Source organism: Ranitomeya variabilis, chromosome 7 (assembly GCF_051348905.1).
Source record: "Ranitomeya variabilis isolate aRanVar5 chromosome 7, aRanVar5.hap1, whole genome shotgun sequence".
Classification (NCBI taxonomy): domain Eukaryota; kingdom Metazoa; phylum Chordata; class Amphibia; order Anura; family Dendrobatidae; genus Ranitomeya; species Ranitomeya variabilis.
The window spans coordinates 36,561,230-36,581,585 of NC_135238.1; the positions used below are offsets into that span (position 1 = coordinate 36,561,230).

At 46.1% G+C, this 20,356-nt stretch overlaps 1 protein-coding gene across 1 annotated transcript in view; it reads right to left on the minus strand.

The window, feature by feature from the left end:
* LOC143785748 (cytochrome P450 2K4-like) overlaps nucleotides 1-20,356 on the minus strand; it is an 86,927-nt gene that overhangs the window by 51,331 nt on the left and 15,240 nt on the right. Inside the window, exon 5 of the mRNA XM_077274839.1 lies at nucleotides 16,090-16,263. Within this exon, the coding sequence (XP_077130954.1) occupies nucleotides 16,090-16,263 (174 nt within the window). The remainder of the gene's footprint in view (nucleotides 1-16,089; nucleotides 16,264-20,356) is intronic.

Consider the following 20,356-nt stretch of genomic DNA (forward strand, 5'->3'; position numbering starts at 1 on the left):
GTCAGTCAATACCACCACCTGATGTCTAGCCCCCTCAAGCCAATGACGCCACTCCTCAAAAGCCCACTTCATGGCCAAAAGCTCCCGATTCCCAACATCATAATTCCGCTCGGCGGGCGAAAATTTACGCGAGAAAAAGGCACAAGGTCTCATCACGGAACAATCGGAACTTCTCTGCGACAAAACTGCCCCAGCTCCGATTTCAGAAGCGTCGACCTCAACCTGAAAAGGAAGAGCAACATCAGGCTGACGCAACACAGGGGCGGAAGAAATGCGGCGCTTAAGCTCCCGAAAGGCCTCCACAGCAGCAGGGGACCAATCAGCAACATCAGCACCCTTCTTAGTCAAATCAGTCAATGGTTTAACAACATCAGAAAAACCAGCAATAAATCGACGATAAAAGTTAGCAAAGCCCAAAAATTTCTGAAGACTCTTAAGAGAAGAGGGTTGCGTCCAATCACAAATAGCCTGAACCTTGACAGGATCCATCTCGATGGAAGAGGGGGAAAAAATATATCCCAAAAAGGAAATCTTTTGAACCCCAAAAACGCACTTAGAACCCTTCACACACAAGGAATTAGACCGCAAAACCTGAAAAACCCTCCTGACCTGCTGGACATGAGAGTCCCAGTCATCCGAAAAAATCAAAATATCATCCAGATACACAATCATAAATTTATCCAAATAATCACGGAAAATGTCATGCATAAAGGACTGAAAGACTGAAGGGGCATTTGAAAGACCAAAAGGCATCACCAAATACTCAAAGTGGCCCTCGGGCGTATTAAATGCGGTCTTCCACTCATCCCCCTGCTTAATTCGCACCAAATTATACGCCCCACGGAGATCTATCTTAGAGAACCACTTGGCCCCCTTTATGCGAGCAAACAAATCAGTCAGCAGTGGCAACGGATATTGATATTTAACCGTGATTTTATTCAAAAGCCGATAATCAATACACGGTCTCAAAGAGCCATCTTTCTTAGCCACAAAGAAAAAACCGGCTCCTAAGGGAGATGACGAAGGACGAATATGTCCCTTTTCCAAGGACTCCTTTATATATTCTCGCATAGCAGCATGTTCAGGCACAGACAGATTAAATAAACGACCCTTAGGGTATTTACTACCCGGAATCAAATCTATGGCACAATCGCACTCCCGGTGCGGAGGTAATGAACCAAGCTTAGGTTCTTCAAAAACGTCACGATATTCAGTCAAGAATTCAGGAATCTCAGAGGGAATAGATGATGAAATGGAAACCACAGGTACGTCCCCATGCTTCCCCTTACATCCCCAGCTTAACACAGACATAGCTTTCCAGTCAAGGACTGGGTTATGAGATTGCAGCCATGGCAATCCAAGCACCAACACATCATGTAGGTTATACAGCACAAGAAAGCGAATAATCTCCTGATGATCCGGATTAATCCGCATAGTTACTTGTGTCCAGTATTGTGGTTTATTACTAGCCAATGGGGTGGAGTCAATCCCCTTCAGGGGTATAGGAGTTTCAAGAGGCTCCAGATCATACCCAAAGCGTTTGGCAAAGGACCAATCCATAAGACTCAAAGCGGCGCCAGAGTCGACATAGGCATCCGCGGTAATAGATGATAAAGAACAAATCAGGGTCACAGATAGAATAAACTTAGACTGTAAAGTGCCAATTGAAACAGACTTATCAAGCTTCTTAGTACGCTTAGAGCATGCTGATATAACATGAGTTGAATCACCGCAATAGAAGCACAACCCATTTTTTCGTCTTAAATTCTGCCGTTCACTTCTGGACAGAATTCTATCACATTGCATATTCTCTGGCGTCTTCTCAGTAGACACCGCCAAATGGTGCACAGGTTTGCGCTCCCGCAGACGCCTATCGATCTGGATAGCCATTGTCATGGACTCATTCAGACCCGCAGGCACAGGGAACCCCACCATAACATCCTTAATGGCATCAGAGAGACCCTCTCTGAAATTCGCCGCCAGGGCGCACTCATTCCACTGAGTAAGCACAGCCCATTTACGGAATTTCTGGCAGTATATTTCAGCTTCGTCTTGCCCCTGAGATAGGGACATCAAGGCCTTTTCCGCCTGAAGCTCTAACTGAGGTTCCTCATAAAGCAACCCCAAGGCCAGAAAAAACGCATCCACATTGAGCAACGCAGGATCCCCTGGAGCCAATGCAAAAGCCCAATCCTGAGGGTCGCCCCGGAGCAAGGAAATCACAATCCTGACCTGCTGAGCAGGATCTCCAGCAGAGCGAGATTTCAGGGACAAAAACAACTTGCAATTATTTTTGAAATTTTGAAAGCAAGATCTATTCCCCGAGAAAAATTCAGGCAAAGGAATTCTAGGTTCAGATATAGGAACATGAACAACAAAATCTTGTAAATTTTGAACTTTCGTGGTGAGATTATTCAAACCTGCAGCTAAACTCTGAATATCCATTTTAAACAGGTGAACACAGAGCCATTCCAGGATTAGAAGGAGAGAGAGAGAGAGAAAGGCTGCAATATAGGCAGACTTGCAAGAGATTCAATTACAAGCACACTCAGAACTGAAGGGAAGGGGGAAAAAAAAAAAATCTTCAGCAGACTTCTCTTTTCTCTCCTTTCTCTGTCAATTAATTTAACCCTTTTTTGGCCGGTCAAACTGTTATGGTTCTCAATGGCAAGAGAACATAGCCCAGCAAACATAAGTACTAGCTTTTGGAAGGATGGAAACTAAACTGACCATGAACTAAACCTGCCGCACAACTAACAGTAGCCGGGTAGCGTTGCCTACGTTTTTTATCCCTAGACGCCCAGCGCCGGCCGGAGGACTAACTAATCCTGGCAGAGGAAACTATAGTCCTGGCTCACCTCTAGAGAAGTTTCCCCGATAGGCAGACAGAGGCCCCCACATATATTGGCGGTGATTTTAGATGAAATGTCAAACGTAGTATGAAAATAGGTTTAGCAAAATTGAGGTCCGCTTACTAGATAGCAGGAAGACAGAAAGGGCACTTTCATGGTCAGCTGAAAACCCTATCAAAATACCATCCTGAAATTACTTTAAGACTCTAGTATTAACTCATAACATCAGAGTGGCAATTTCAGATCACAAGAGCTTTCCAGACACAGAAACGAAACTACAGCAGTGAACTGGAACAAAATGCAAAAACAAACGAGGACTAAAGTCCAACTTAGCTGGGAGTTGTCTAGCAGCAGGAACATGCACAGAAAGGCTTCTGATTACAATGTTGACCGGCATGGAAGTGACAGAGGAGCAAGGTTAAATAGCGACTCCCACATCCTGATGGAAACAGGTGAACAGAGGGGATGATGCACACCAGTTCAATTCCACCAGTGGCCACCGGGGGAGCCCAAAATCCAATTTCACAACAGATACCGTCCGGTAGGTGGAACTTTCCTTTGTGATGTGAAGCAGCACAGCCGTCATTCTTACCCCCTTGGCGCCGTGCGCCGCCTCCTCAGCGTTGTTTGAATCAGTCCCGGAGCCTGCGCTGTTAGGTTAGCCCTTGGCCATGCACACATTTTGCGCTGCCCGTCTTCTGACATCATTTGGTGTCAGGCTGGCTGAGCCTGTGCGGCCGCGCTGGACGAGATCCCACCTCGTAGTGTCTTCTGATTTAATCCCACTGGGGGCCTGAGATCCATGGACATGCGCAGTGCATATCTGAACCTCCACCTCTCACTCATCTCCCTACGGCTTCTTCAGACTGTGCGGTGTCAGCTGATCCCTAATAGCATGCCACGGCCGTGACACTGCACAGTCTGAAGAAGCCGTAGGGAGGGGAGTGAGAGGTGAGGATATGCACTGCGCATGGCCACGGATCCCAGGCCCGCGGTGGGATTACATTAGACGACACTGCGAGGCGGGATCTCGGCCAGCGCAGCCGCACAGGCGCAGCCAGTCTGACACCAAATGATGTCAGAAGACGGGCAGCGCAAAATGTGTGCATGGCCAAGGGCTAACCTAACAGCGCAGGCTCCGAGACTGATTCAAACAACGCTGAGGAGGCGGCGCACGGCGCCAAGGGGGTAAGAATGACGGCTGTGCTGCGTCACATCACAAAGGAAAGTTCCACCAACCGGACGGTATCACGGTAGGAGGGGACACTTTTCATAAGTGTTAGGTTCAGCATGTGCAAGGACCATAATTAAAAGAGCTAAGTTTACCTTTTCCAGCATTAGTGCTGTACACGATGGCTCTTTCAGCTACAAACGCCTGGGGGGGGGTTAAAGGTTCCCTTTCAACTTGCTCCAGTGCAGGCTTCGGCCTACACTCTGCTCCATCTCCTCCTCCTGCTGACCCTGGGCTCTAACACCGCCAGTTGGGGCCCAGATGTGCTAGCTGCACAGAGAAAAACACCAGCCAAAGTGTCAGTGGGGTTCAGCAACGCCAGCTGTTCCCCTGCTGTGCAGCCGGCAACGTGTCCTGCAACAGCCACGCAGGCACAACAGACCCAAAGCTGCCGCCAGTGCAGGCTTCGGCCTACACTCTGCTCCCTCTCCTCCTCCTGCTGACCCTGGGCTCTAACACCGCCAGTTGGGGCCCAGATGTGCTAGCTGCACAGAGAAAAACACCAGCCAATGTGTCAGTGGGGTTCAGCACCGCCAGCTGTTCCCCTGCTGTGTAGCCGGCAACGTGTCCTGCAACAGCCACGCAGACACAAGAACTGAAATTGAAGGGAACCTGTCCCCCCTCCCCCAGGCGTTTGTATGTTTTCCAGCCACCTTGTACAGCAGTAATGCTGCATGTGTGCAAGGTGGCTCATAAACGTATTCTCCTCGCACATGTGGAACTGAAAACACGTCTAAAATGTGTCCTCTGTGTGACCATTTAACCTTCCCAGAGGTGTGACTTTCCTTTGTAATGACACGCTGCAACCCCCTTGGTAGCGCTGCCCGTCTTCTGGCATCATTGTTTGGCTGCCTGCGCCTCTGCGGCCGCCCTGACCCACACAACGCCCCTCGGTGTCTTATTTATTTGGACTGCGAGGGTGTGATTGTGTTGTGAATTTGCTTTTTGCTCCCTCTAGTGGTTACTAGTTTTTTGACTCTGGTTTTTCTGTCATTCCTTTTATCCGCACCTGGGTCGTTAGTTAGGGGTGTTGCTATATAAGCTCCCTGGACCTTCAGTTCAATGCCTGGCAACGTAGTTATCAGAGCTAGTCTGCTGTGCTCTTGTCTACTGATCCTGGTTCCAGTTATCTCAGCTAAGTCTGCCTTTTGCTTTTTGCTATTTGTTTTGGTTTTGTATTTTTGTCCAGCTTGTTCCAAATCTATATCCTGACCTTTGCTGGAAGCTCTAGGGGGCTGGTGTTCTCCCCCCGGACCGTTAGACGGTTCGGGGGTTCTTGAATTTCCAGTGTGGATTTTGATAGGGTTTTTGTTGACCATATAAGTTACCTTTCTTTATTCTGCTATCAGTAAGCGGGCCTCTCTGTGCTAAACCTGGTTCATTTCTGTGTTTGTCATTTCCTCTTACCTCACCGTCATTATTTGTGGGGGGCTTCTATCCAGCTTTGGGGTCCCCTTCTCTGGAGGCAAGAAAGGTCTTTGTTTTCCTCTACTAGGGGTAGCTAGATTCTCCGGCTGGCGCGTGTCATCTAGAATCAACGTAGGAATGATCCCCGGCTACTTCTAGTGTTGGCGTTAGGAGTAGATATATGGTCAACCCAGTTACCACTGCCCTATGAGCTGGATTTTTGTATTCTGCAGACTTCCACGTTCCTCTGAGACCCTCGCCATTGGGGTCATAACAGTTTGCCAGGCCAGTATTAAATGTTTAATGCATTGCAGAAGAGGGATTATAAGAAAGAAGATTCTGAGGTTTTTTTTTTTTCTCCTTCCCCTTTACCTCAGAGTGGCTATGCTTGCTGCAGACATGAATGTCCAGACCTTGATTACAAGTGTGGACCAGCTGGCTACTCGTGTGCAGGGCATACAAGACTATGTTATCAGAAATCCTAGGTCAGAACCTAAAATACCGATTCCTGAACTGTTTTCCGGAGACAGGTTTAAGTTTAGGAATTTCGTGAATAATTGTAAATTGTTTTTGTCCCTGAGACCCTGTTCATCTGGAGATTCTGCTCAGCAAGTTAAAATTGTGATTTCGTTCTTACGGGGCGACCCTCAGGATTGGGCTTTTTCGCTGGCGCCAGGAGATCCGGCATTGGCTGATCTTGATGCGTTTTTTCTGGCGCTCGGTTTACTTTATGAGGAACCCAATCTTGAGATTCAGGCAGAAAAGGCCTTGCTGGCTATGTCTCAGGGGCAGGACGAGGCTGAAGTGTATTGCCAAAAATTTCGGAAATGGTCCGTGCTGACACATTGGAACGAGTGTGCACTGGCCGCTAATTTTAGAAATGGCCTTTCTGAAGCCATTAAGAATGTTATGGTGGGTTTTCCCATTCCCACAGGTCTGAATGATACTATGGCACTGGCTATTCAAATTGACCGGCGGTTGCGGGAGCGCAAAACCGCAAATTCCCTCATGGTGTTGTCTGAACAGACACCTAATTCGGTGCAATGTGATAGAAAAACCGCAAATTCCCTCATGGTGTTGTCTGAACAGACACCTGATTTAATGCAATGTGATAGAATCCTGACTAGAAATGAGCGGAAAATTCATAGACGCCGGAATGGCTTGTGCTACTACTGTGGTGATTCTACACATGTTATCTCAGCATGCTCTAAACGTATAGCTAAGGTTGTTAGTCCTGTCACCGTTGGTAATTTGCAACCTAAATTTATTCTGTCTGTAACTTTGATTTGCTCACTGTCATCTTATCCTGTCATGGCGTTTGTAGATTCAGGTGCTGCCCTGAGTCTCATGGATCTCTCATTTGCTAAGCGCTGTGGATTTACTCTTGAACCATTAGAAAATCCTATTCCTCTTAGGGGTATTGATGCTACACCATTGGCAGCAAATAAACCGCAGTATTGGACTCAGGTTACCATGTGCATGACTCCTGAACACCGCGAGGTGATACGTTTCCTGGTTTTACATAAAATGCATGATTTGGTTGTTTTAGGGCTGCCATGGTTACAGACCCATAATCCAGTCCTGGACTGGAAGGCTATGTCAGTCTCAAGTTGGGGCTGTCGTGGTATTCATGAGGATTCCCTGCCTGTGTCTATTGCTTCTTCTACGCCTTCGGAAGTTCCGGAGTATTTGTCTGATTATCAGGATGTCTTCAGTGAGTCTGAGTCCAGTGCACTGCCTCCTCATAGGGACTGTGACTGTGCTATAGATTTGATCCCAGGCAGTAAATTTCCTAAGGGAAGACTGTTTAATCTGTCGGTACCTGAACATACCGCTATGCGTTCATATATCAAGGAGTCTCTGGAAAAAGGACATATTCGTCCGTCTTCTTCCCCTCTTGGTGCGGGATTCTTTTTTGTGGCAAAAAAGGACGGATCTTTGAGACCTTGTATTGATTATCGGCTTTTGAATAAGATCACTGTCAAATTTCAGTATCCTTTACCGCTGTTGTCTGACTTGTTTGCCCGGATTAAGGGTGCCAAGTGGTTCACCAAGATAGACCTTCGTGGTGCGTACAACCTTGTGCGCATTAAGCAAGGTGATGAATGGAAAACCGCATTCAATACGCCCGAAGGTCATTTTGAGTACTTGGTGATGCCTTTTGGGCTCTCCAATGCGCCTTCAGTTTTTCAGTCCTTTATGCATGACATTTTCCGGAAGTATCTGGATAAATTTTTGATTGTTTATCTGGATGATATTTTGGTTTTTTCTGATAATTGGGATTCGCATGTGGAGCAGGTCAGGTTGGTCTTTAAAATTTTGCGTGAAAATTCTTTGTTTGTCAAGGGCTCAAAGTGTCTCTTTGGTGTACAGAAGGTTCCCTTTTTGGGGTTCATTTTTTCCCCTTCTGCTGTGGAGATGGACCCAGTCAAGGTCCGAGCTATTCTTGATTGGACTCAGCCCTCGTCAGTTAAGAGTCTTCAGAAGTTCTTGGGCTTCGCTAACTTCTACCGTCGTTTTATCGCTAATTTTTCTAGCATTGTGAAACCTTTGACGGATATGACCAAGAAGGGCTCCGATGTAGCTAACTGGGCTCCTGCTGCCGTGGAGGCTTTCCAGGAGTTGAAACGCCGGTTTACTTCGGCGCCTGTTTTGTGCCAGCCTGACGTCTCACTTCCCTTTCAGGTTGAGGTGGATGCTTCGGAGATTGGGGCAGGGGCCGTTTTGTCGCAGAGAGGCCCTGGTTGCTCTGTTATGAAACCTTGTGCCTTTTTCTCTAGGAAGTTTTCGCCTGCCGAGCGAAATTATGATGTGGGCAATCGGGAGTTGTTGGCCATGAAGTGGGCATTTCAGGAGTGGCGTCATTGGCTCGAGGGTGCTAAGCATCGTGTGGTGGTCTTGACTGATCACAAAAATCTGATGTATCTCGAGTCTGCTAAACGCCTTAATCCGAGACAGGCCCGCTGGTCATTGTTTTTCTCCCGCTTTGATTTTGTTGTCTCGTATTTACCAGGTTCAAAGAATGTGAAGGCCGATGCTCTTTCTAGGAGCTTTGTGCCTGATGCTCCTGGAGTCGCTGATCCTGTTGGTATTCTTAAAGATGGAGTTATCTTGTCAGCTATTTCTCCGGATCTGCGACGTGTGTTGCAGAGATTTCAGGCTGATAGGCCTGAGTCTTGTCCACCTGACAGACTGTTTGTCCCGGATAAGTGGACCAGCAGAGTCATTTCCGAGGTTCATTCCTCGGTGTTGGCAGGTCACCCGGGAATTTTTGGCACCAGAGATCTGGTGGCCAGGTCCTTTTGGTGGCCTTCCTTGTCAAAGGATGTGCGGTCATTTGTGCAGTCCTGTGGGACTTGTGCTCGAGCTAAGCCTTGCTGTTCTCGTGCCAGCGGTTTGCTCTTGCCCTTGCCTGTCCCGAAGAGACCTTGGACACATATCTCCATGGATTTCATTTCTGATCTTCCGCTATCTCAGGGCATGTCCGTTATCTGGGTGATATGTGATCGCTTCTCCAAGATGGTCCATTTGGTTCCTTTGCCTAAGCTGCCTTCCTCTTCCGATCTGGTTCCTGTGTTTTTCCAGAACGTGGTTCGTTTGCACGGCATCCCTGAGAATATTGTGTCAGACAGAGGATCCCAGTTCGTTTCCAGGCTCTGGCGATCCTTTTGTAGTAGGATGGGCATTGATTTGTCGTTTTCGTCTGCTTTCCATCCTCAGACTAATGGACAGAGGGAGCGAACCAATCAGACTTTGGAGGCTTATTTGAGGTGTTTTGTCTCTGCTGATCAGGACGATTGGGTGACATTCTTGCCGTTGGCTGAGTTTGCCCTTAATAATCGGGCTAGTTCCGCCACCTTGGTTTCGCCTTTTTTCTGCAACTCTGGTTTCCATCCTCGCTTTTCTTCGGGTCATGTGGAGCCTTCTGACTGTCCTGGGGTGGATTCTGTGGTGGATAGGTTGCAGCAGATCTGGAATCATGTGGTGGACAACTTGAAGTTGTCACAGGAGAAGGCTCAGCGCTTTGCCAACCGCCGCCGCGGTGTGGGTCCCCGACTACGCGTTGGGGATTTGGTGTGGCTTTCTTCCCGCTTTGTTCCTATGAAGGTCTCCTCTCCCAAATTTAAACCTCGTTTTATTGGGCCTTACAAGATATTGGAAATCCTTAATCCTGTATCTTTTCGTCTGGATCTTCCTGTGTCGTTTGCTATTCACAATGTATTTCATAGGTCCTTGTTGCGGCGGTACATTGTGCCTGTAGTTCCTTCTGCTGAGCCTCCTGCTCCGGTGTTGGTTGAGGGCGAGTTGGAGTACGTGGTGGAGAAGATCTTGGATTCTTGCCTCTCCAGGCGGAGGCTTCAGTACCTGGTCAAGTGGAAGGGCTATGGTCAGGAGGATAATTCCTGGGTGGTCGCCTCTGATGTTCATGCGGCCGATTTAGTTCGTGCCTTTCATGCCGCTCATCCTGATCGCCCTGGTGGTTGTGGTGAGGGTTCGGTGACCCCTCACTAAGGGTGTGATTGTGTTGTGAATTTGCTTTTTGCTCCCTCTAGTGGTTACTAGTTTTTTGACTCTGGTTTTTCTGTCATTCCTTTTATCCGCACCTGGGTCGTTAGTTAGGGGTGTTGCTATATAAGCTCCCTGGACCTTCAGTTCAATGCCTGGCAACGTAGTTATCAGAGCTAGTCTGCTGTGCTCTTGTCTACTGATCCTGGTTCCAGTTATCTCAGCTAAGTCTGCCTTTTGCTTTTTGCTATTTGTTTTGGTTTTGTATTTTTGTCCAGCTTGTTCCAAATCTATATCCTGACCTTTGCTGGAAGCTCTAGGGGGCTGGTGTTCTCCCCCCGGACCGTTAGACGGTTCGGGGGTTCTTGAATTTCCAGTGTGGATTTTGATAGGGTTTTTGTTGACCATATAAGTTACCTTTCTTTATTCTGCTATCAGTAAGCGGGCCTCTCTGTGCTAAACCTGGTTCATTTCTGTGTTTGTCATTTCCTCTTACCTCACCGTCATTATTTGTGGGGGGCTTCTATCCAGCTTTGGGGTCCCCTTCTCTGGAGGCAAGAAAGGTCTTTGTTTTCCTCTACTAGGGGTAGCTAGATTCTCCGGCTGGCGCGTGTCATCTAGAATCAACGTAGGAATGATCCCCGGCTACTTCTAGTGTTGGCGTTAGGAGTAGATATATGGTCAACCCAGTTACCACTGCCCTATGAGCTGGATTTTTGTATTCTGCAGACTTCCACGTTCCTCTGAGACCCTCGCCATTGGGGTCATAACAGATTGATGGGCATGAGCAGTGCATAAGTTCGCCTGTCCCTCATCTCCTTCCGCCTTCTTCAGACTGTGCGGCTTCATGGCCGTGGCATGCGATAAGGGATCAGCTGACGCCGCACAGTCTGTAGCAGGTGTAAGGACACGAGCGAGAGGCGAACATATGTACTGCGCCAGGCCATGAATCCCAGCCCCGCAGTGTGAAACACTGTAAAGACACTGCGGGGCTGGGATTCATGGGCATCGCGAACCGCACCAGCCGACATGAAATGATGTCAGAAGACGGGCAGCGCATGGCCAAGGGATAACGCAACAACGCAGACTCCTGTACAGCAAAATGCGATGCTCAGGAGGCCGCGCCCAGCACCAAGGTGGTATTTTTGCCAGCTGTGCTGCGTCTCATTACGAAGGGAACTCCCGCCTCCAAGACAGATTGGCTGTATAAGGGCCAAAATGTTGTACGTGTTTCATTCAGCTTGTGCAAGGCACAAAATTAAAAGAGCAACCTTTGACTTGTGCAGCGCTACTGCTGCATAAGGCGTGGCTCTTCTAGTTTGTAACACCTGAGGGGGGGTTAAAGGTTACCTTTAAAATTGGTTCAATTAGGCTTCGGCCTACACTCTGCTCCCCCTGCAGAGCCTGGGCTCCAACACCGCCAGTTGGTGCCCCGAAGTGCTGGCTGCACAGAGAAAAACACCTCGCCAATGTGTCAGTGGGGTTCAGCACCGCCAGCTGTTCCCCTGCTGTGTAGCCGGCAACGTGTCCTGCAACAGCCACGCAGACACAAAGCTGCCGCCAGTGCAGGCTTCGGCCTACACTCTGCTCCCCCTGCTGACCCTTTGCTCCAACACCGCTAGTTGGGGCTCTAGGAAGATAAGCTTGAATAGGTCCCCATCCTGGTTCCAGCACCGTCAGCTGGTTCCAGGCAGAGCCTTTGGCTTAGGTGCCTCCTTCTGGGTATCCGAGTTCCACCAACGTCAGGTGGTCCTTGGTAGTGCTTTCAGGCACGGGTACCTCCTGCTTAGTAACCGGGTTCCAGTAACATCAGCTGGTCCTCGGTAGTTCCATTGGCTCTTGGACCTTCAGCTACCCATCCGGGTTCCAGTACCGTCAGCTGGTTCTCGGCAGTGTCTTTTGCTCTTGCACCTTCTGCTCCCCATCCTGGTTCCAGTACCGTCAGCTGGTTCCGGGCAGAGCCTTTGGCTTAGGTGCCTCCTTCTGGGTATCCGTTTTCCACCAACGTCAGGTGGTCCTTGGTAGTGCTTTCAGGCACGGGTACCTCCTGCTTAGTAACCGGGTTCCAGTAACGTCAGCTGGTCCTCGGTAGTTCCATTGGCTCTTGGACCTTCGGCTACCCATCCGGGTTCCAGTACCATCAGCTGGTTCTCGGCATTTTCTCAGCCTTCTTGTACCTTCTGCTACATTTCCAAGTTCAAGACCCTAAAGACGACGACCCGGAAGACCACCCCTAAGATGACGACGACACCAGAGACGACAACCACTGAGATGACGACGACCCTGGAGACGATGACCCTGAAGACCACCCTGATGACGACGACGACCCCGGAGACGACGACCCTGGAGACGACGACCCTGGAGACGACGACGACATGGGAGACCGAGAAGCAGAAGAACAAGAGGCTCCCACACAATTTTCTGCGTCAGAGAGGGAAAGCCAGTGAGTGAGGGCAGATATTAATAGACTAGAGAGGGACCACGGTTATTGCCCCCCCTGGCTAAAAACATCTGCCCCCAGCCTCCCCCAGAAAAGGCACATCTGTAAGATGCGCCAATTCCTGCACTTAGCCTCTCTCTTCCCATTGTCCTGTAGTGGTGGCATATGGGGTAATAAGGAGTTAATGTCACCTTTGTATTGTAAGTTGACATTAAGCCCATTAGTAATGGAGAGGTGTCAATAAGACATCTATCCATTACTAATCCTATGATTGTGCAGAAGACAACAAATGAATTATTGGCTCTTCTACTCTTTATGAAATATAAAGATAGATATACTGTATATATATTTGTGTTTCACTGACATATATATATATATATATAAATATATGTATTCTATGTGTATGTATCTATTCTATATTTTCTATTCCTAACATGTCAGTGTGATTTTACTGTTTGCCGGACATGAATTGCCGGCTTTTCAAAGGACACTGGTGCGTAAAAATCGGACAGCACTCGCACCCATTGACTTACATTGGTGAGTCTCGTCCGAGATACGCAGCATGCTGTGATTTTTTTCTTAGTCCGATTTCAGCTGAGAAAAAACTTGCAAATGAGTTGTCACCTATTGAATAACATTGGTCGAAGTGCAATCCGATTTTTTATGGGATTGCACTCATCCGTTATTCTCACAAGTGCGTATGAGCCCTTAAGGAAATGTCATGGTTCCACCTGCTAGTGTGTCTGGGATGCAGTTACTGACAGCTCAGCCGTCCAATCTGGTACAGGGCCAAGCTGAAGCTGTCAGTAGTATGATTGACAGCTCAGTCATCCAGTCTGGTGCAGGGGCATGCTGAACTTTCAGTGTGTTGGTTGACAGCTTGGCCATCCAATCTGAGACTCAGAGGCACTGCCTGTCTCCAGGTTTTTATTGTCCCAGGTTATTGCCAGGCTACTTAACTGGAAAAAACAACAGAAAAACAGGCAAAGGTGCTTAGCTGTCTAGGCCTTGAATCAAATGCACTACCATGGTGCAGTGGGCTAAAATAAAGATGGCAATTACACAGGTGCGGTAATTCCAATGAGAGAGCCAGCCTACAATCAGGGATTTGCCGTTTGGCACACCAGTGAAAACAAATAATCTGCAGCAGTGTTCACACAGTGAATGCAAAGCATCTGGATCATAGCCTATTAGTAACGCCCTGTGGCGGGCTGCCCAGTGCTAACTTTAATGCGTCCCGTGTGAACAGAGGCCACAGTCTAAAAACCAATCTGGGCCCAACTGCACCCATACAAATAAAAATAAATAAAGTGCTAAAAAAATATCAAAATATGTAAGGTATTAGTTAATATTATGGCCACAGTACGTAAGCTGGCAACTCACGTCAAAGGTCTGCACACTTGCCAGTCCTACTCTAACAGCAAAAAACACAAACCACAACCTTTTTTTCCTCCTTTTGTGGTTCAGGCTACTTAACTGGCCTGCTTCTCCCAGACCTCTGCAAAATGTACATTCAGCTAAGTGTGTTTTTTGTATCTCTGTGCATTGTGTTCTGTTTGTAAATCTTTTGTTGCCTAACTTTGAACCTCGTTCTGACCATTCCTTCTGCTCTGATTCACTATGCCCCTAGTATTCTGACCCCAGAATGTTACCTGACTATGCCTCTGTCTCTTCCTTCTGTTTATGATGTACTCTCCTGGCTTTTGACCTCAGACTCCTTGACTATTCTGTCTCAAGGTTTGGCCTTGAGAAGTGACCCAGCGTAACAGGAAACATGATGTAATTGAAGCAGATCATTATGCAAATTGCTTTATATTCAGTGAACACCTGTTTTGATTAAATTTTTCTTATCTTATGCCTTACTCAACAAAAATGGCATAGCCATCACAATTTTGGTAGCACAGTGACAGCTAAAAGTAGCAGCCACTCACTAGTATGTAGTGACTTAGTCCCATTTGAAACAGGGAAAAGAGGTGACAGAGCAAAAATTACAGAAAAGTCAGTCAGTTCTAGGACCCTGCAGAGGAAGGTCCACCCAAAAGTGAAGGGAAAAGACTAGGTTATTTTACCTGTATTTTTAAAGAACAGATGGCCCATTAGGAGCATAAAAAATTGGAGATATTAAAAAGGCTGTCAGCAAAGCAGTTTAGCAACAGTGGACTGTTACCTATTTTCATCACAACATGGAATCTCTTGAGCTACTAGAGCCAGGAAAGGGGAAGGACAAAGTAGCGCCATGTTCCTGTCAAGGTTGGCGCTGGATTTCAGACTGGCCTTGGCAGTAGTCACTGATCATGGCTGTGAAATAATCGATCAGGACTAAAGATGAGCGAATATGTTCGAAAAACAACCGACAAACATAAAATTGGCACGAATATGGCACCTTTGGATTCGTGATCGGAAACACGGGGAAATTTTCATAAAATAGGTAACATTCGGTAAGAGTTAGGAAAAATATTTGTGTTGTCACTAAAGTATTCTGAGCACTTTGGCTAGTATAGTGGTGTAAGATTAGCATGGGGCACGTGTTTGATGAGGGTAGGGGGTGGGGAGAGCTTGGAGGAGTAGCGTGCTTGTAATTTTTTTTCTAACTCTATATGTACACATTGCGGCTAGCCAATCAGGGCACAGGAAACATCCACAATGTCAAGACACAACGGCTTGTGTCTTTGGCTGCTGAAATCACATGTACCTATAATGTAATGTACAGTACATGCACATGTAAAGTATAGTATGCCCCGCATAAAAAAAAGTAAAATACTCACTTTTGTTCATTCCTCCGCAGCTCCAGTCTCTTCATGGTGTCTTCAGATCCTCTGGACAACTCGGTACAGAGGGTGCATTTTAAGGACATCATTGTGCCCTCTGTACTGAGACGTCAGACATAGAGGTGGAATCATGGGAGAGGGAGCATTAGCTGACACTCCCTTCTCCATCATTGCTTTTAACTGTATCGGAATCTAGGATGCAGATATAGTTGAAAGTGCAGTGTCGGCAGGAGACCCGCCCAGTGTCCTGGGCCAAAAACACTCATCAAATGACAGGTGAAGACCGTGATCTGAGTACAATTACTGACTGCGGGGCTGGCATGAGGAAGGGGGCACTGGGCAACTCCCTCTCCAACGCTGCCTAATAGCTACGCAGGGTAACAGACTTTTGGAGCTAAGGACATGGATACAGATCAAGGATGCAAAATGGCAGTGAACATAACTCTGCAGACGCAAATTGTGGCTGGAAGAAGTCTTCATAGCGGTCTAAGCCAGATGAAAAAGATGGGAAAAGTGAACAAGTCCAATAAGAGAAGACATTGGTTTTGGATTGGATTTATAACACACACTGCAGAGAAACACTAACAATAGATCTATTGCCTCCCTATTCTACCCTGTAGCACATTAATTATTGTGACATTGACCCCACACGCACTTTTTATACTGGCCGGACAGTTTGGATTGGTAGAACATATGTTGCCTAAAACTGTGGTGCATCTTAAAATCCCAAAAATGCTGCCGTTTAGTATTGTGCTCTTCATCCTAAACAACTTAAAACCCAGCAATCTAGATAGTAAAATTCTCAGATGTTCCCAGAATAATTGATATCACACCCTTTTGATCTCATAAGTGAAAATTAAGGTAACATATGCACCATTAACGCACCTGTTCCTGCTTCAGAAGATATGCATCGATATATCCTGTGATGTCATTTGCATCGAAATGCAATCGTCGATTCATCAAAAATTGGGAAATAAAACTCCTTATCTCTTTCGTGTTCTGTACTACTTTCTTATGTAGACCAAGGAGTGATCCGAGGAAGGGATAATAATTATAAAGCTGTGGAAATCAACAAGTCCTCTTTAGATTTTTTTGCAGCAAAAAGTACAGACCAGTTCAATAAAGGTGTATATTGGGAGCAGCTCGGCCAGTCAGTGCTTAGCACTCCAACCTACTTTTATCAGTGTAGTGGATCCAATTTTTATCCATTTTTGATTAGTATGGATTTTTTTACCATTTATGAGTGTCATCTATTTGTCTCAACTGAAAAAAAAGATTGAGGTTTCCTAAGCTTCTACTAGCATCAGTCAGTGAAAAAAGGACACTGTAGAAATACACTGAAATGGACGAGTTTAATCTGCAAAATGGATCAAAATCGGACAGAACTTTGTGTATGTGAAAAAGGGCATAGACTATGATAGGTATGTGTTCTATCTGCAAATAAAAAAACACAAAACTTGTGTAAGTGGAACCTAAGTTGATATTTTCTCCTTGTAGGTTTGCATGAGTTTCCTCGAGGTTCTCCACTTTCTTCCTATACTCTAAAAAGCATACGTGTAGGCTCATTGGTCCTAGTGTGTGTGTGAGTGAGAGACAGATTTAGGTTGTGACCCTCATTGGGGACAAGAACTGATAAGAGTAATGACGATCTCTGTTGAACACTATAGAATATTATAGTACAAACCTCTTTATCAAAGAGAGGACATGTCACATCAATCAATTACTTATAGGTATTACCTAGGATTAGTAAAAAGGGTTTCGCTGTGTCTAGTTTTTCACTTAAAATAATTCACTTATAGGGAAGCTATCATCAGAAAATGACCTACTGTTTAAACCAGGTTTTTGTGTTACATGTTTTTTGTTTTTTTAATATTAAGATTTTTTTTTTTAATAGTAATCTTGCAATTTTCACACTGGTCACTGGGGCTTTTTTAGATTCATACATTTTAGACTCACTCCTTTTTCTGAAAGAGTTATGCTGTTTAGTTTTTCATCTAAAAATAATTCACTTATAGGGAAACTATCATTAGAAAATGATCAAAATGACCTTCTGCTTGTGTTACATATATGTTTTTTTCTTTTTACTATTACGATCTTTATTTAAAAAAACAAACAAACAATAGTTATCTTGCAATTTTCACATGGGCCACTGGGGGTTTTTAGACTCAAATTTCCTGTGCTTTCAGAAAGCGTTTGCAGCAGACTCCATATCATCAGAGGCAGGATTACAATGACTAGTGACACCTCTATACACAGCTGATTACACAGGATCCAGCAATCACAATATGCGATGTCACAGCTGACCTGCTCTCTCTCCTTTCATAATTACCTTTGCATATGCTCATTAGATGCTTCTATACAAAACACAAAATCACATTTACCACAAAAACCTGATGTAATCAATAGGTAATATTCTTCTCTTTGATTAACAACTCTACATTCCTACCTAGAAACGTATCTGTGTAATATAAGTTGCTCTGTAAGGCCGGTTTCACACATCAGTGGCTCCGGTACGTGAGGTGACAGTTTCCTCACGTAGCGGAGACACTGACACACGTAGACCCATTAAAATCAATGCATCTGTGCAGATGTCATTGATTTTTTGCGGACTGTGTCTCCGTGTGCCAAACACGGAGACATGTCAGTGTTCGTGGGAGCGCACGTATCACACTGACCCATTAAAGTCAATGGGTCTGTGTGAAACACGGACCGCACATGGACGTTCTCTGGGTGCAGTCCCTGTGGCGTGCAGGAGACAGCGCTACAGTAAGCATGGTGCTGAAGCCGCGATTCATATCTTCTGTGCAGCAGCGTTTGCTGCATAGAAGATATGAATAATAGTGTTTAAAATAAAGATCTATCTGTCCCCCGCCCTCCCACCCCCTGTGCGCCCGCCCCGCTGTTCTGAAAATACTCACCCGCTTCCCTCGTTGGCTGTCGCTACTTCCTGTCCTGGCCGCGCCTTCTACTGTATGCGGTCACATGGGGCCGCCGATTAGAGTCATGAATATGTGGCTCCACCTCCCATAGGGGTGGAGCCGCCTATTAATGACTGTAAATGAGCGGCCCCATGTGACCGCATACAGTAGAAGGTGCGGCCAGGACAGGACACTGCGAGGGAGGCGGGTGAGCATTTTCAGAACAGCGGGGGGGCGCACAGGGGGTGGGAGGGCGGCAGACAGATAGATCTTTATTTTAAACACTATTATTCATATCTTCTATGCAGCAAACGCTGCCGCATAGAAGATATGAATCGCGGATTCAGCACCAGATGCTGGTACGTGTGGTACCCAGCACGGTGCGTGTGGTACCCAGTGGGAACACGGGTGGCACACGTGTGCCGCAAGTGTGCCACACTGATGTACACCAGAAACGTAGGGGCACACGGACACGGATAATTCCGGTACCGATTGTTTCTGGTACCGGAATTATCTGGACGTGTGGGACAGGCCTAACATGTATCAGTAAGAATACTAAAAGGATCCTTATTCAGTTGCATGAAATATGAAGAACAGCTATGAGATGATACCTTATATTCATTATATAAATAATATATATATAAACCATAGCATACACTACTCATAAAAAGTCAGAAACACTACAGTGATATTTTATCATAATTGTACAGCATTTAAAGAGGTTTCACCATGAATGAAGTAAATTTAAATCAACATTGTATGTAATCAATGGATCTTGTAATAATAATAATTTCCATAATTTGATGTGTTATCATTTGTATTCCAATATCTATTAATTAAAATGTACTTTGCTCATGGGAAAACCCCTTTAAGTAGAAGCTTTCAATGGTGATTTCCTAATTTCAAACAATTTATTAAAACAAAAGCCAACAACAGTGGTGGTGGGTATACCCCCAAAAAGTGGCAATGTCTCAATAACTTGTCATATGACCTTTAACATCAATTACAGCTTGACAACGACATCTCATGGTGTTCACAAGTTGAATTATTGTCTGCTGAGGCGTGGTATCCCACTCTTCCTGAAGGGCTGCCCTCAGGTCATTGACGTTGTGGGGTACAGAGTTACGATCCTCTACACGGTGATACAGCTGATCCCATAGGTTTTCTATGGGATTCAGGTCTTGAGAAAGAGTTATTGTCTACTAAGGTGTGGCATCTCACTCTTATTGAAGGGCAGCCCTCAGGTCATTGACATTGTGGGGTACAGAGTTACGAGCCTCTACACAGTGATACAGCTGATCCCAAAGGTTTTCATATGGATTCCTTTCTTGAAAAAGTGCAGGCCACTCAATTTGAGGTACCCCAGTTTCCAGCAGCCATTTCCTAATGATGCGACCTTGATGAGCTGGAGCATTGTCATCCATGAAGATGAAATTAGGCCTGTATCGTTCATGTAGAGGCACAATGACTGGATTACTGATGTTATACAAGTCATGAGAGCTTGTCACTGTACCATTGACAAAGAGTAGGGCAGTTCTGTATTGATTAGACACACTCACACTTTAACACCACCAACACCAAAGGCTCGTCTGGTGACAACAGTGGCTGATGCATAGCATTCTTCTTGACATCTCTAACATTGTTGGCAGACATAATTTCTGCTCAGCATGAATTTACTTTTACCAGTGAACAGCACTGAGGCCCACTGGTCCCTCATCCAGCGTAAATGCTCTATGGCTTATGCAAGACGATAACGCCTGTGTCTGGTGGCATGGCCAGGTACTCTTGCAGGTCATCAAGCAGGCAAACAATGCTGATGTAAATAGTTTTGAATAGTCTGACCTGACACTTGGGTGTTGCTCACCTCCCTTAAATGTGCCTGGAGTTGTGTGGCAGTCTTTATCCAGGTCCGAAAGGCATTGTTCACAATGAGGAGGTCATCAGAGTGGGATGCGGTCAAAGGACATCCACTTTTCTGCATTTCTGTGACTCTCCCATTCTCTCTGTGTCTCTTTGGCAACCTGTTGGGGACACTCAGCTCCGTGGCCACTTCCATCTGAGAACATCCTGCATAAAGCCTTGCAATGAATAGGTACTGTTGATCAATTGTTATGTGTCGTCTTGGTCTCATGATGTCAAAATTTGAACAGCATGATGAAGAGGACTATTTAAATATCAATTCTGATTAAACCTCAAAATTTATTGGACGATTCATGGATCAAACACCTGTTGTG